Source organism: Haliotis rubra, unplaced genomic scaffold (assembly GCF_003918875.1).
Source record: "Haliotis rubra isolate DU_JTF1 unplaced genomic scaffold, ASM391887v1 Scf548, whole genome shotgun sequence".
Taxonomy (NCBI): domain Eukaryota; kingdom Metazoa; phylum Mollusca; class Gastropoda; order Lepetellida; family Haliotidae; genus Haliotis; species Haliotis rubra.
Window position 1 is genome coordinate 508,737 of NW_025767244.1, and position 14,179 is coordinate 522,915.

At 42.7% G+C, this 14,179-nt stretch overlaps 1 protein-coding gene across 1 annotated transcript in view; it reads left to right on the forward strand.

Annotated features, from left to right (window-relative positions):
• The window catches only part of LOC124253643 (protein SMG7-like), a 297,643-nt gene that overhangs the window by 51,090 nt on the left and 232,374 nt on the right, over nucleotides 1–14,179 (forward strand). The window contains exons 7-9 of the mRNA XM_046687453.1: nucleotides 7,850–7,942; nucleotides 8,634–8,705; nucleotides 13,288–13,441. Coding sequence (XP_046543409.1) covers nucleotides 7,850–7,942; nucleotides 8,634–8,705; nucleotides 13,288–13,441 — 319 coding nt within the window. The remainder of the gene's footprint in view (nucleotides 1–7,849; nucleotides 7,943–8,633; nucleotides 8,706–13,287; nucleotides 13,442–14,179) is intronic.

A 14,179-nucleotide genomic window follows, 5' to 3' on the forward strand; every position in this document is an offset into this window, starting at 1 on the left:
AGAATATGAATTCCTATTCTCATACAAGACCTAGGACTGCCTCTACTGCATATACCAGAGTGTACGAATCTACTAGTACATCCTCACACAAAGCAGGGGCACGGCACCGCGGAGGTGTTCTGCCTACACGTGTGGACTGTATCAGGCATGCTTGAACAAGAGAGGATATTTCGCCAGAGCAGTGAAAGCAGTCACACTAGCTTTACGCAAGTCTTCACGCAACTTGTCTGACAACAAGTAGTGACGCTTCGAGACAAAAGATATGTTTCGAGGATCGGCTTCACAGCCATGAAAGTGACACATCCTCAAGTGGCGGACTACCTTTGTCACCTAGACAAAGGAAGCGGTTAAAAGGGTCAACACTCTCAACATACCTAGCGGCATTGAGATCAGTTATCGTCATGAGGATGACTGCAACTGACAAAAGTACCAGAGTTACTGGCCTTACTACGCCCTTTTAATTGGAGGACCAACATCAGAGATTTAAAACTCCGGTATGGGACCTCAGCGTTGTTCTACGACATCTCACTAGTGACATCTAGGAACCATTACAGAGAACATCATTAGAGTTCTTGACGCAGAAGGCGCTGTTCCTGATAACCTCAGTAACAGCAGCAAGGATGTCGGAAATACATGCTCTGGATTTGAGAGAACACGATTTGATGCAAATCAAATATCGTGCATATGGGACTGAGATGGGACTTCATAGCAAAGAATCAACTGCCAGGTCATCTAGACAGACAGTTCCACGTCCAAACACTATCATCAGCCCTTGGACCACAGGATACGCAGGTCTTATCCTTGTGCCCAGTACGAGCATGGGAAGTCTACCTACAACGATCCAGGTCCATGAGACGGAAATTCAAGTGTCTTTTCGTCTCGATATCAACAGCGACACAGACGAAGGTCTTCTGCACTAAGATATCAAGCTGGATCAGAACTGTCATACTACGGGCCTACAAAGCAGCAGGACTCGATCCTCCAAGAGCCTCCAACCCACATGAAGTGAGAGCTCTGACGTCAACGCTCTCTATACTTGGGAATCGCTCTATCAGGACGATAATGGAGGGCTGCTTCTGGAAATGGGACATGGTGTTTGCCAACCACCACTTGAGGGACATCGCCACTGAGGACGGCTCTTACATTCACCATTTCGGCCCACTTATTGTAACACAACAATTGACAGTCCCACTAAGGCGCTGAGACGAAGTCTCACCCTTTTTTATCGCATGACTTACTAAGCTTACACTCAGCGGAGTTCTGCTTAAGTCACAATGCACGTCTAACAACTAGCATAAGTGATATGACCCAGTACTTGTAAGGATACTTGTACAAGAATGGGTCGCTTCTCCACTTGGTGCTTGCATCAAGAGATAGAGTCACAAAATCCACATAAAATGTTAACAGAAGAAAGGACCAAAAGTTAACTATTGTGGTCCCCCCATTTAAAGGCAGCTGGAAGGTCAGGGTCGTAACAGCAGCAGAGTTTACCAGTAAATACAGTGCCATTACGAAGTTCCCTCAGGGGGGTATATAATGACGTAAAATTCACTAAAGAAATCTTAAAGTGCTTTTCCCACCACCTTGTCCGTCGGATTCTACAAGCAAAAGAGCATGAGTCAGGATAAGGAAAAAATGTAATTTTCTGAATAAAATTGATATTTTATACTTATCCTGACTCATGAGGTAAGCCCACCCAGCCTCCCCACTAGACACTTTGGATTTCCCTGCAAATTCAAGTGTCGGGCTCATAATCAGGAGAGAGTGAGGCATGTGGGCACGGTGGCGCCACAGTTTCCCGCCTAAACGGCTGGAGAGATAACTCTTGGTAGGAGTGATTTTATGTCTATTCTTTATTGAAAGGAGCTTCAATAGGAGATACAAGTGTTCCACTATATTCGCAAGAAGAAGAAGACAAGCAAAAGAGCATGAGTCAGGATAAGTATAAAATATCAATTTTATTCAGAAAATTACATGCTTATTTTTTGTGTATAACATTTTGCAATCAACAGACATCATAACATGTCATGTGTACAAGTATCACACCTGCCTGTCTGTGTAATTATATAATGTGACAGAGACAGAACTCAGGTGCACAACCCATAAATCAATGCATTTTGTTTATGGTGTATAGCCTGATTGGTGTTAAGTTCAAATTGCATGTGGTCAGTGATCAAAGTTGTGTATTGCATATTGTCATTAGCAGACAGGCAGGCAGACACATAGATGTAACAAAAAACAGTGATCGGAAGAAAGTAACAAGAAAAAAAGAAGCAGAAAAAAAGTAACAGATTTTTCTAGGAAAATAAGAAACACTTTTTCATTTGTTTATTTTTTTATTCATTAACAAAGTATAACAAAACAATTACAAGCACATTTTTTGCATCTGTAGGCAATGTTCTCAGTTCTACCTAAACGTTCTTATTGAGTCTAATGTTCTGGCCAACCCCAGTCAGGAATTAGGAGATGGACAGGCTGCCGGCAGCTGCATAGTGTGCAGGGTCTTGAGTCTACGCTGGAGTAACTCCATATTCTTCTTCCTCCTTTTGGGGGGCATAACCCCAAGGGCAGTTTGTTGTTTCATAGTTTTTGTGAGACTGGTCTTTTTGGAACCATTGTATGGTCTTCCACATGGAAGGATGCTGTCGGCCTACCAGGTTATAGAACTTGTTGTTCCAACCTTCACAGGCATGGTTTGTACGGGAATCGTTGTGCATCTTTGTATGATGCACATTCCAGGTTGACGATAGGTAGGCGGGTGGGGTCAGTCTGAGGCGGAGTGGGGCAAGGGAGCCAGGTGCTGCAGGCGGGCGTTCTCTGTAGATGCCAGTAACATAGTTCTTGTTGAAAGTAGGTGAGCAGTTCTTTGGCATCTTCAGGGACAATATCTTTCAGATGATCCATACCCTCTCTCACGTCATCAACTGGAAGAAAGGCCAGAGCATCAAGCTTGCCACAGAACAATCTGAAGTCGGGATCATCATGATATGCCTGAACTAAGCCAAGACTCTGTACCTTTCTCCATGTACTTTGGGTTAAGCGATAGAAACACCCTTTACTCTGTACATGTCCACCAAACACAGCATTTACAGCACACAACACAGCATCTTCAAAATCAGTGACAACAATCTCAACATTCATGTCAACATTCAACTCATTCAGCTTATCTACAATGGCCTGAAACGGTTTAGTACCTCTGTGGTACTTCCCTCTGTGGCCTATGAGATTTTAATTGATCTAGTTGAAATTTCCCGCTGTGTCATTTTGTGTCCCTGAGTGGCACTTGTGTGCAGTAAGCCATGACTGATAAGGTGCTAGGTCTTTAACACGGTATTTGATTGACCTTGATAGCATTATATGAGAGGTTACGAAAATACATAAGAAATCCCAACTCCAGGTGAGAATGTAAGTCCAAGAGTCTCACATTTCGTCTGAAGAAGCTGGATAAGTCTTTGGTAGGTGAAACCTTTCTTGTCAGGGAGACCCGTGATGATCCGGGGTAGAATCGGTCTTTAGCAACCCATGCTTGCCATGAAAGGCGACTATGCTTGTCGTAAGAGGCGACTAACGGGATCGGGTGGTCAGGCTCGCTGACTTGGTTGACACAAGTCATCGGTTCCCAATTGCGCAGATCGATGCTCTTGCTGTTGATCATTGGATTGCCTGGTCCAGACTCGATTATTTCTGGTGTAAAACTAAACTCACTGACTCACTCACTCTTGTCAGGGAGCAAACAGAATAGTTCAGGTATAGATCAATGAGGCATGTGTAAGTGGATTATATATATACAATTGGTAAAACAGTCTTGGGCAAATTTTGAATGTTCCATCCATTATACAGGTGAAATGCTACATAGTTTCTTGAGGTTTTCATCAGTTTCAAACACAACGATGCGACTGTCGCCACGAACATCATCACATAGGATAAAGTCGTCACCAGTCTTTGACATGCGCCTATCACCTTATAGCTTGATATCATCAGTTGTGATTGGCAGGCGAGCAGAAGAGATTACCACAATACCATCAGTCGTGATTTAACAATTAATTAATTATACCCCGTTAACACCTAGTTAGTTTAAGCACTAATAAACTTCAGCTATTTAGGTTCTTGAGAGGCATTTAGAAGTTGGTGATGTGTACCTTAAGAACTCTCCCGACAAGATCACCCCTACAGTCTACCGGAAACCCACCCATACAAATCAATACATCCACTACCTCTCCAACAATCATCCTCAGATCAAACGAGCCATAGTAGCAACCTTGACTAGACAAGCCAAATCCATCTGTGACCCAGTCCATCTCCCAGCTGAAATAAACCACCTCAGAGCAACATTTGTCAACGGCTACCCCAAACATCTAGTAGAAAGAACCACAGCCTCAACTCTCCAGCAGCAACAAGATGAACGCCCTCCCAAACCTGAACCTTCTCCTATCAGAATCGACATTCCCGACCATGGCCAGATCAGTCACCACATCAGCCGTCTCCATAAAGAAAACTACCAGCATCGACGTGACATTCCACTCTAATAAGACCCTGAAAACCATCCTGAAAGCCAATGGATGAGTTTCCTCTACTAAGACCCCAAATAGACCCAGGGGATGCATATACAAACTGCACTGTGATTGTGGCTCCACATACATAGGTGAAACATCCCGCCCATTTGACATACGACCAAATGGACCAAAAATCAGCTCTCTCAGAGCATATGGTCAAAAACCCTACTCACTCCATTGACTGGCAACAATCATATTAACCACTAATGTCCATGATTGGTGCAAGCGCAAACTATTAGAGCCTTTAACGATAAGACAATTACAGAATCAAAGAGTGTACCTCCCCAGTGCCTGGGAAGTCAATTTGCTCATTACTGGCTTCTACCCACATCTGCTAATCACTTGTATAAACTCTTCCCTTGTATAAACAATGCCCATCATCTGTACATCTCACACTTTCAGCTCCCGTTTCTTATCCAATTTATTGTATATACATGCAACACTGGCTTCTTGTACATTTAGTATATATACTCATTGATGTATCTTGTTTGTTACAATTCACCTGACGAAGGGTCAAGGAATAGCCCAGAAACGTTGTGATATACAATAAAGAATAAGTTGTCATCCATAATATTTGCGTTTTACTTGAGCTATTTACACTTTGTTAATTGAAAGTGGTGACTAGTACCTCTGTGGCACGTGGCCTCTACTCAATTCCCCTCTGTGGCTTGAAATCAGTGATGTGTGACAGAGACAAGTGCCACAGAGGGAAGCTGAAACAATATCTGATAGGAAGTGCGAGTTTTTCTCTGCAAGATGGCATACACACAAGACACGAAAGTATCCTGAAACCTAACTACATATATTTGTTGGAACAATGTTGGAGACATAGCAAAGTTCCCATCCACGCTGAGGCATTTGGGACCGCCTCCGTGGTGTAGTGGTTAGAGCGTCTGCCCGGAGAGCGGAAGGTCGCGGGTTCGATCCCCGACCGCGTCATACCAAAAGACTTTAAAATATGGTACTTGTTGGTCCCTGCCTGGCACTCGGCATTATTGTGTACAACAAGGACTAGTCGGCTCGGAGTCAGTATACTGTGTCTGAGTGGGGTATTCACGCTTCACTGCGGCATGGTATCTCAGTGGGCTACCACTATAAAACCAGCTTAAGTCTGGGCTAGTACAAGCAGCCGCACATACACATTCACACGCATGCACGCGGTCATATGAGCGAAATATTCTCTAGCACGATGTTAAACCCAATTTCACCTCACCTCACCTGAGGCGTTTGGGGACGTGTGTACTTCTCTTGTGATTGTAAGGAAAAAAGTCCTTGGGAAAAAAGTCCTTGGGAAAAAGTACTCCGGAAAAAAAGTTCTATTGTAATAGGACTTTTTTTTCTAGGCAAATTTAGGACTTTTTTCTGGCTCTTTTTTTCCGAGGACTTTTTTTCGCAACCTCTCCTGTGGTACCTGAGACTGCGCTTGGTGTTCTTGAGTTGGGGCAGCATCATCTTCACTTCATCTTTGGTACCAGACACTGCAGTGGCTAGGATCTGGGCAGGCTTGTCTAAGGAACTGGTGGCTTGTTGTTTCATCGAGTTTCTCAGCTTTGCGTAGGATATTGCTGTCTCCTTAGGAGGGTGATTGTGTGGCTTGTGCACAACTGGATCTTCTACGTCTAAAGATGTGCTTAGGCTAGCATGTTAGTCTGACTTAGCACGCTTACTACATTTCCACCAAGTCTTGTTTCTTCTCTTGCTGGCAACAGTGCACATGCGACCATCAAGGCACATCTTCTTTCCTGTCTTGTTACTTTCTATCACCTCCATCATGAACATAAACCTTATCATAGTCAAGATTGCCCTACTGGTTACAAAACAGGTGTGGGGAAATGTCATGTGGGGAATTGTCCTAGTGGGGAATTGTCCTGATAGGGAATTGTCCACACACCGGTCTCACCCTGGGCAAGTGAATTTGGTAATACCGGTAATTGCCTCTGTTCACCCAGCAGTGAATGGGTACTTGTTGGGATAAGTCATGTGACTGTTAACCTTCTAGCGTCTCATGGGCTGCTTGGGGTATCCGGGGTAATATGTGTTAGTGCCTTGAGCATAGATGAGTATGTGGATACAGGCACTTTATTGATAGCCATTTTTATTATTGTTTTTTATCATTCACCATCTTGAGATGAAATATTCTGGCATAATGCCCCACCTTAAACATCAGCAGTGATATTGCTGGAATATTGCTAAAAGCAGTGTAAACCTAAAACTCAATCACTCACTTTAACATCAGACTTCATGGGTGTATCATCAATTTCATAGCTGCAGACATCGGTACTATAGTTCTTGAAAGAAACTAAAAAGTACTTGGGTTCTTAGTCTGTCTGACAAAGTCAGACTTTACCCTGTCCACAGTGATCAAATTCTTAGAAACATTGTTTAACTCATCACAGACCAGGCTCCTGGAAATAGAGGAGGAATGAGGACGCCTTTTGAATCAAATATCAAGTTTAGTCAAATTATTATCTCTAATATCCATCTGTGCATGTGCTGTAACATTAAACCCTTTTGGCATTGAGTAGTAAATTTTGTTGTGTTAACATCATATTTTCAAGCGACAATAAATAAATACCACACAACTCTTCATTCTCAAGTATTTGCATTGTTTTCTTGTTGAGCTCCAGGGTCGTAACACCATTTCACAAAACCAAAACAGATAGTGGTAGTTGTCTCGGCCGAAACCATACTCTAGTCTCCTCAGTCTCCATGCTTGTACATGATTTCTAATGTTCTCAGTTGCAAACGTATCATCACTATTATGCACTACACTAAAAAACAACATATAAATGCTTCAAACATTAAACATCACATCACAGGATGTTGTCTGCTGTGCTTCCTAGCTATCTGTTACAGATCAGCTGGATAGCACTTTCTCATCTTTACACGTGTATATGATTCACATTGAGGGGTTTGTTTTACGTAATGTTCATTGTTTCATGTAACTTGTAATGAAACAAAGCAGAAATAAGGAAGGATATACTATTATACGCAACACCACTCTTTGTGTAAAAATTAGGTGATACAAGTTCATTTGCTCTTCTTTAAAAAAGTTGTTATATATATAGCATTGATGAGACTTGATTCTGGTTTGTTATACATTCTGATGTCTGCCCCAAAGTGAATCTTTGTTGGAAATTTGAGCAGCTACCATCGCAAGCAGAAATATGGTATGAAGGTATCTCTAAGCAGGATCATGTTTCCTGCAGTTATGTCAAGAGGTAGTTTCCTTAAATGAGCTGAGCTCCTAAAATAATGTTCATCACATGGTTAAAGATAATGATCTATTATTTCAGAGAAGTGTTCCGTGAAGAACAAGATAACCACACCTAAAAAGAGTTCCTGTCTATATGTGTGTCAGCACTGTTTAGTGCATCTGGGCGATATAGGTAGGAGTCAGCGCTCATATTCCTTTTGGCCTTAAGCATCTCTGAGATACAAGTGAGTCAGCATGCAGTTAACATGTCAGTGATGGTTTGTTCATCTTTAAGATGGAGGTGAGTCAGCATGCAGTTAACATGTCAGTGATGGTTTGTTCATCTTTAAAATGGAGGTGAGTCAGCATGCAGTTAACATGTCAGTGATGGTTTGTTCATCTTTAAGATGGAGGTGAGTCAGCATGCATTTAACATGTCAGTAATGGTTTGTTCATCTTTAAGATGGAGGTGAGTCAGCATGCGGTTAACATGTCAGTGATGGTTTGTTCATCTTTAAGATGGAGGTGAGTCAGCATGCATTTAACATGTCAGTGATGGTTTGTTCATCTTTAAAATGGAGGTGAGTCAGCATGCAGTTAACATGTCAGTGATGGTTTGTTCATCTTTAAAATGGAGGTGAGTCAGCATGCAGTTAACATGTTGAAGCTATCTTCTTTTTCAAATGATCTTTCATAAAATGGGAAATATTGCTTGATATTAAGAAAGTCACTCATCACAACATATTGGTGGCCTATAATGAAAGTGGTGTTGAGATTATTAAAAGCGTCAGACTTGGACCATGTACTTTGCATTAAGATTATGTGGACATAGTAGTGTCAATTGTTTTGGAAGTTTCAAGTCATTGCATTTCATTTTGTTTTAGCCCGGTATCGACAGCAAGTTGAACAAGCACAAACGTTCTACAGGCACGCTGCCAATCTTGTACCACAGAATGGTATGTATACTTTCTGAGACAAAAATCAGTTTTCTATATGAAAACAGTTTCGTCAGGTTCTTCACTTATAGGAATTCACGTGGCTGCCAAGACTTACTGTTTTGTGATACACCTGTAGGACATATAATGACAAGTGACTTCTCCACTGTTGACAACAAAACCTTCGTCATCTATTTAGATATGGACCTAAATATAGTGCACAGCCTCCTACCAAACAGGATTAGAGCTTAAAAATCGTTATGATTTCTGTCAAAGCATATGCCCCAAAATGAGCAAAAATAGAAGAAGAACCAATAGAACGTCTTTCAGAATGTGTTAAGTAACTGAAAAACAGGAAACGGAATTGGAATAAACCTGTTCTGTCCCAGCCAGATGTAATCCAAAGTGTGGCCCGCCCTGCATGAAAAGTTTGTAGTTGTTCCCACTGATAGGGCACCAGCAGTGTAAACCGCAGGGTCACAGGGAATACAGTCATCAGCCCGTACAGAGGTCAGCCAGCAGCATGGTGTTGGTGTGCAGGTTAGCACTTGCCCTGTACCATATGAAACAGCCATAGACAAGATGCCTTCAAGGAACCGGAACTGGCATCTTTGGGATGGTCTATAATCTTCGGGAACGTAACTCGGCCAGATACACCTTTGCTGATGAGTTAGCTGGTCTTGATGTTTTATTTACGGAATCCATGCTGCCGATGCTAGACCAAGAAGAATTTTCTGCAGAGAATACAAAGGCTTGACACTCCACTTTGCAATATTAGACAGAAACGCAAGTTTCCACAGTCATCTTTTCGATTTATGATTTTGAAGGATTTGAACGATGGCTTAGCCTCTCTCAAGTATCCAGATAGTCTAGGATGCTCCTCATTTAAGCTCAGAGACTTGTATGTGTCAGACTTTGTTTAGCAAAGCCTTACCCTTACACTCGCCTTCCCTAGACAAAAGGTTTTCAAGGATTTGCGATCAAGATTCCGGAGCACCTTACTGTCGAAGAGAGATGAATTAGAGACTTTGACCAATAACATCCAGCGCCTAGACTATTGGTTCACATCAGGTATTAGGAAGATGCTCCTTCCTGCTACTTGTATGACTCATCATCTGTAAAATTGGAGATTACTGGGGATATGACACAGATGCTTCATGGCTATCTAGATAGTATGGCAATGTTTGACTCTCACGCCTTACTAGCCAACATGGCAGATATTATTTTGAGTCTGCCAAGAAACCTCAACAGGGCTTCACTAACAGGGCCAGGATCCCAAGTTTATAGCAAAATTGTGAGCAAGAAAGTTGCCGTTGCTTTGGACCAAGGGCTAGGGTTGTACTCTCTCGTATTCCTGGTTCCTAAAATGGATTCAACAGAATGATTATCGATCTGAAGACCCTCAACCGGGTTTGATTTCCATTGGGGACTCTATGGTCTCCATAGATCAGCAGGATATATACCTACACATGCCTATCCATCACAAAATATCTATGATTTGTTGTCAATGGGAGAGTAGTCCAGTTCAGAGTCCTACCATTTGGGATATCAGTGGCTCTGTCACTATTCGCGATTTGTAAGAGCTCTAGGACTAGCATATTTACAAACACGTAAGAATTCATGGTTTTATGGACGATTTTCTGTGACCTAATGCAATGCAGTGGATGCCATGATGACGTCTTGGGGGGGAATGACTGCTTATGCCGACAATGTTCTCTCACAAATGCTAGCCAGGATAAGGAACCATATCATCATTCCTTCTGCTGTCACTCTAGCGTTGAGACGTGTTTGATAGAGTTCCAAGCTGATTAACTTCTTTACGGGAAGAATGTCTGAGACTTCAACTACTGTATGTATGGTCTTTATTTGTTCTTGAGAAACGTTTTATTGACTTTGCAGTCAGTTCTCATTTCTCATTTATGTGACTTTGCATTAAATTTTACGCTAGCTTTCCCGTGGTTTATGCACGTGTTGCTATTCCATGGCGGGAAGTTTAGCGTGCCACGTGGTTGAAATATTGCGTTATTAACCAAGTATTTCATGTCGCGTTGTCGCATTCATGTAATTTGCAACTTTATGCTGTTTTGTTGCGCCGTTAGCTACATGCTTGCGTGTTTGCTTTCAGGTGTTTACGCGGTGTCCTGCCTGCGGGCAAAATATCCCTCACCAAGATAAGCATGATAGATGCTTATGCTGTCTGGAAAAAGCAGGTCATAACCCTGACATGTGAATTGTGTATGGGCTTTTCCCCTCGGGCCCAGAAGAGACGGGCGGCTGACTTCCTTTTTAACAAGGAATTGCGTGAGTCGGGAGGGGAATTGACCCAGGAGGTTCCCCCGTCCAAGGCTATAAAGGCTAAGCAAACTAAATCTAAGTCTACTTCGCATAAGTCCCTCGTTCATGAGTCGGTTGGAGGTCTCTGGCAGGAGACCTCGCCCACTCTGGATGGGGGACCGAGAGTCCGGGGATGGGATTGCTGAGCTTGGCTCGATCCCTTGGACTTGAGGCAGCCGTCGATCCCTTGCCTTTGGCTTCAGGTCCGGACGCCTCGGCTATCCCGGAGAGGGAGGGTTCGCTCCCAGTCCTTCTCTCAGTGCTGGCGCAGGGTCCGTTGAGGATTCCAAGGGTTCCGGTCCCTGCGCCACCCCACCCCATCGGAGCGGAGGAGATGGCTCCGTCTGTGCTTCCTCCCATGTCTTGGGACCGGGGTTCGAGTGTCCTGATGGTTTCCGGAGCTTAGAGTTCCTTGGGCTCTTCCCTTCCCACGGCGTCTGTGGCTTGGCCTTCCACCGGGTCGGGGATCGGCTCCTCTTCACGAGGTGATCCGAATTCTGACTCGGGCTCGGGTGCCGAGTCTATGGATATTGAGGAGTCCGAGGGTGCTTTCCGTTTTCCGTCGGCTCTACGGGAGGTTCGGCAATGCATTGCCCAGTGTCTTCCCCAAGCCACGGAGCTGACATGTAGCTTGGACTCGACTGAGTTCCGCCTGCTGGGTGAGGCGTTTGCTTGGACTACCGAAAGCTAGACACTGAATCCAGAGAGCCAGGTCACTTATATAGTGCTCTGGAACCCAACTTCTGACATGGGTCAAAGTTCATCTACTGATGACGGACGTCTCCGCCAATCAGAGCCTACCCAACGTATTTAGCACCAACCACATGGCCTACCCAATGTATCTAGCATGGCGATGAACAGTAACCCCGGTCAAAAAGTTGTCCCGTAGTAGAGCAAGTGAAACAATGTGTTACAAGACTATCTGGTAGACAGTTGTGCTATATGTGGTTACGTATTGTTTGAATATCCCGTTATGAAGCCCCTGCCCCCCTGCTAACACTACAATTTAACCCTGTTTTCCTACAAATGGAACCTCTGGGACAACAAATTTTCACTATCCCTTTGCTGGCTTCTACACTGGACCGTGACCTACCCCGACATACTGCAATGCCCAGTAAGAGCTCTAAAATGGTCCGTCCTCACATAATCAGAGCTATTGCATCATCCTTAGCTTCACGGAGGACAGTCTCTATCGAACAGATCATGTCAGGTTGCCAGTAGTCATCATCAAACACATTCACAGCTTATAACTAGGGATGTGACCAAAGACATTCTAATTCAGGACCTGCATGATTTGGGGTCCCTTTTTTTGTCCAGTCTATCCTTACCGCCTAACTTTCCTCTGGGGAGAGAGAATAAGGGGAGTTGTAGGTGGTAGTGGGGCAGTGAGAGATGAAGAAACAGTTACTTTGAAGATGAGTTCAGGTTTAACTTGGACCTCAGGTTGATTGTTTTAATCCTGGAAGCTTCTCTTGCTGCATATACTTGAGTCTAACACCTCAAATGGTACATATGGTTGGTATAATTCTGATCATTGATAATTGCAGCTGATATGAGTCATATGTGACAGAGTAACCTCCAATAGTTTCTTTCAAGCTCATTTACACTACACCTTTATTTACCATCTTGGATTAGACTATGAGGGACTTGTTTCAGTTGTTCATTTACTTACAGAACTGAGTGAATGCATGGCAGTTCTGAGGTTGAAGTTTTCTAAAGGATGATTCAATTCTTGTGGGTTAATGCAGGTCCAATTATTCTGTTGACCCTCTGGTCTCTTATTCTTCCAGATATTTTGTCATCTATATGCTGCATCACCAAAAACAAATGTTTCCTTGTAGTTGATAAATTATGTGACCTGCGAAAGTCATTCTTCCAACTGAGGTAGAAATAGTCCTCATTATACATGTCAAAACACCCTTCCAAGCACGCATCTCTAAACTGGCTGGTAATGATCCTATTGTTTCATATTTTGACTGAAGATTCCAGGAAGTCAAACACCACCTCTAACAAGATGACATATTTCTTTGCACTGAGAGTTCTTTAGTGTCTGAAATATATATGCTTTTCATAGTTGAGGTGAGCTACAGAGCCTTGTGGGACTAAAGAATGTTGACTATTGTTTTCACTGTTATTTAGTCTACTCATATCCAGCTATAATTTGTCAGTGATTGTCGGTGATATAGTTGTCTTGTAGTTTAAATGTTATTATTTTATAGGATTACTGCCAAAATCAATAACGCTCATGGAAGGATATATTTTAATTCAGGACAACCCTACAACCAGCTAGCAATATTGGAAGCAGCTCGAGGCAACAAGCTGTCCACTGTTTTCTACTACATACGGAGTCTAGCAGTACGACATCCATTCCCTGTGGCTGCCACAAACCTGGAGAAGTTTTATGTCAAGCTCACAAGAGATATGTATGTACTTTAATCGTCTTCTGTTATCAAATTCCTTTCATTCATTGTTATAAAATAAGTCGTCAGATTATTCTGCAATTTAGCACAATATTAATGTTTTCTGTATTGTCTACATGCAATTAGAATGTGTAGCTCTTCTTACTGAAAGACTCCTTTCTATGAATATTCAGTTCCAGTGATGACGAAAAATGAATTAAATTCATGAAGGGGTATTTTTTCCTTTTTATCTGCCATCCTTATCAGCTTCATTATGCTGTAGACATATTTTTAGTTTTGTGGTGCCTATATGTGGGATGAAGAACACTTGTCATTCCACATGAATATCTCCAATCAGTCAGACCACGTTGTCGTGATGATGCAATATTGTGTTCTGGACACCACGTGCACAGAAAACCTGTTCAGTGCAATCATTCCAGACTAAAAACTAATTAAGTTGTTTCGCTGTTAGCTTCTATACCATTCTGTAAACCTTATTATGTTACTCAACAAACCTAATGTCATATGGTTAGCTGCCTCAAGGTTTTGTACATATATCTCAGTGGCATCCTGAAATATCCACAACAGATGATTTCAGTATTATTTCCCCTTATAGGAGCAGGCCTACCAAAGAAAACTTAAACATAATACCTTGGTACTGAAACAGTAAAACTGGCAACTTTAAACCGCTAAAACTGGATAAAAAAACGAAGAGGGTGCAACTGTAAAACCGTTAACTATTTCTTCACCAAACTTGGTACA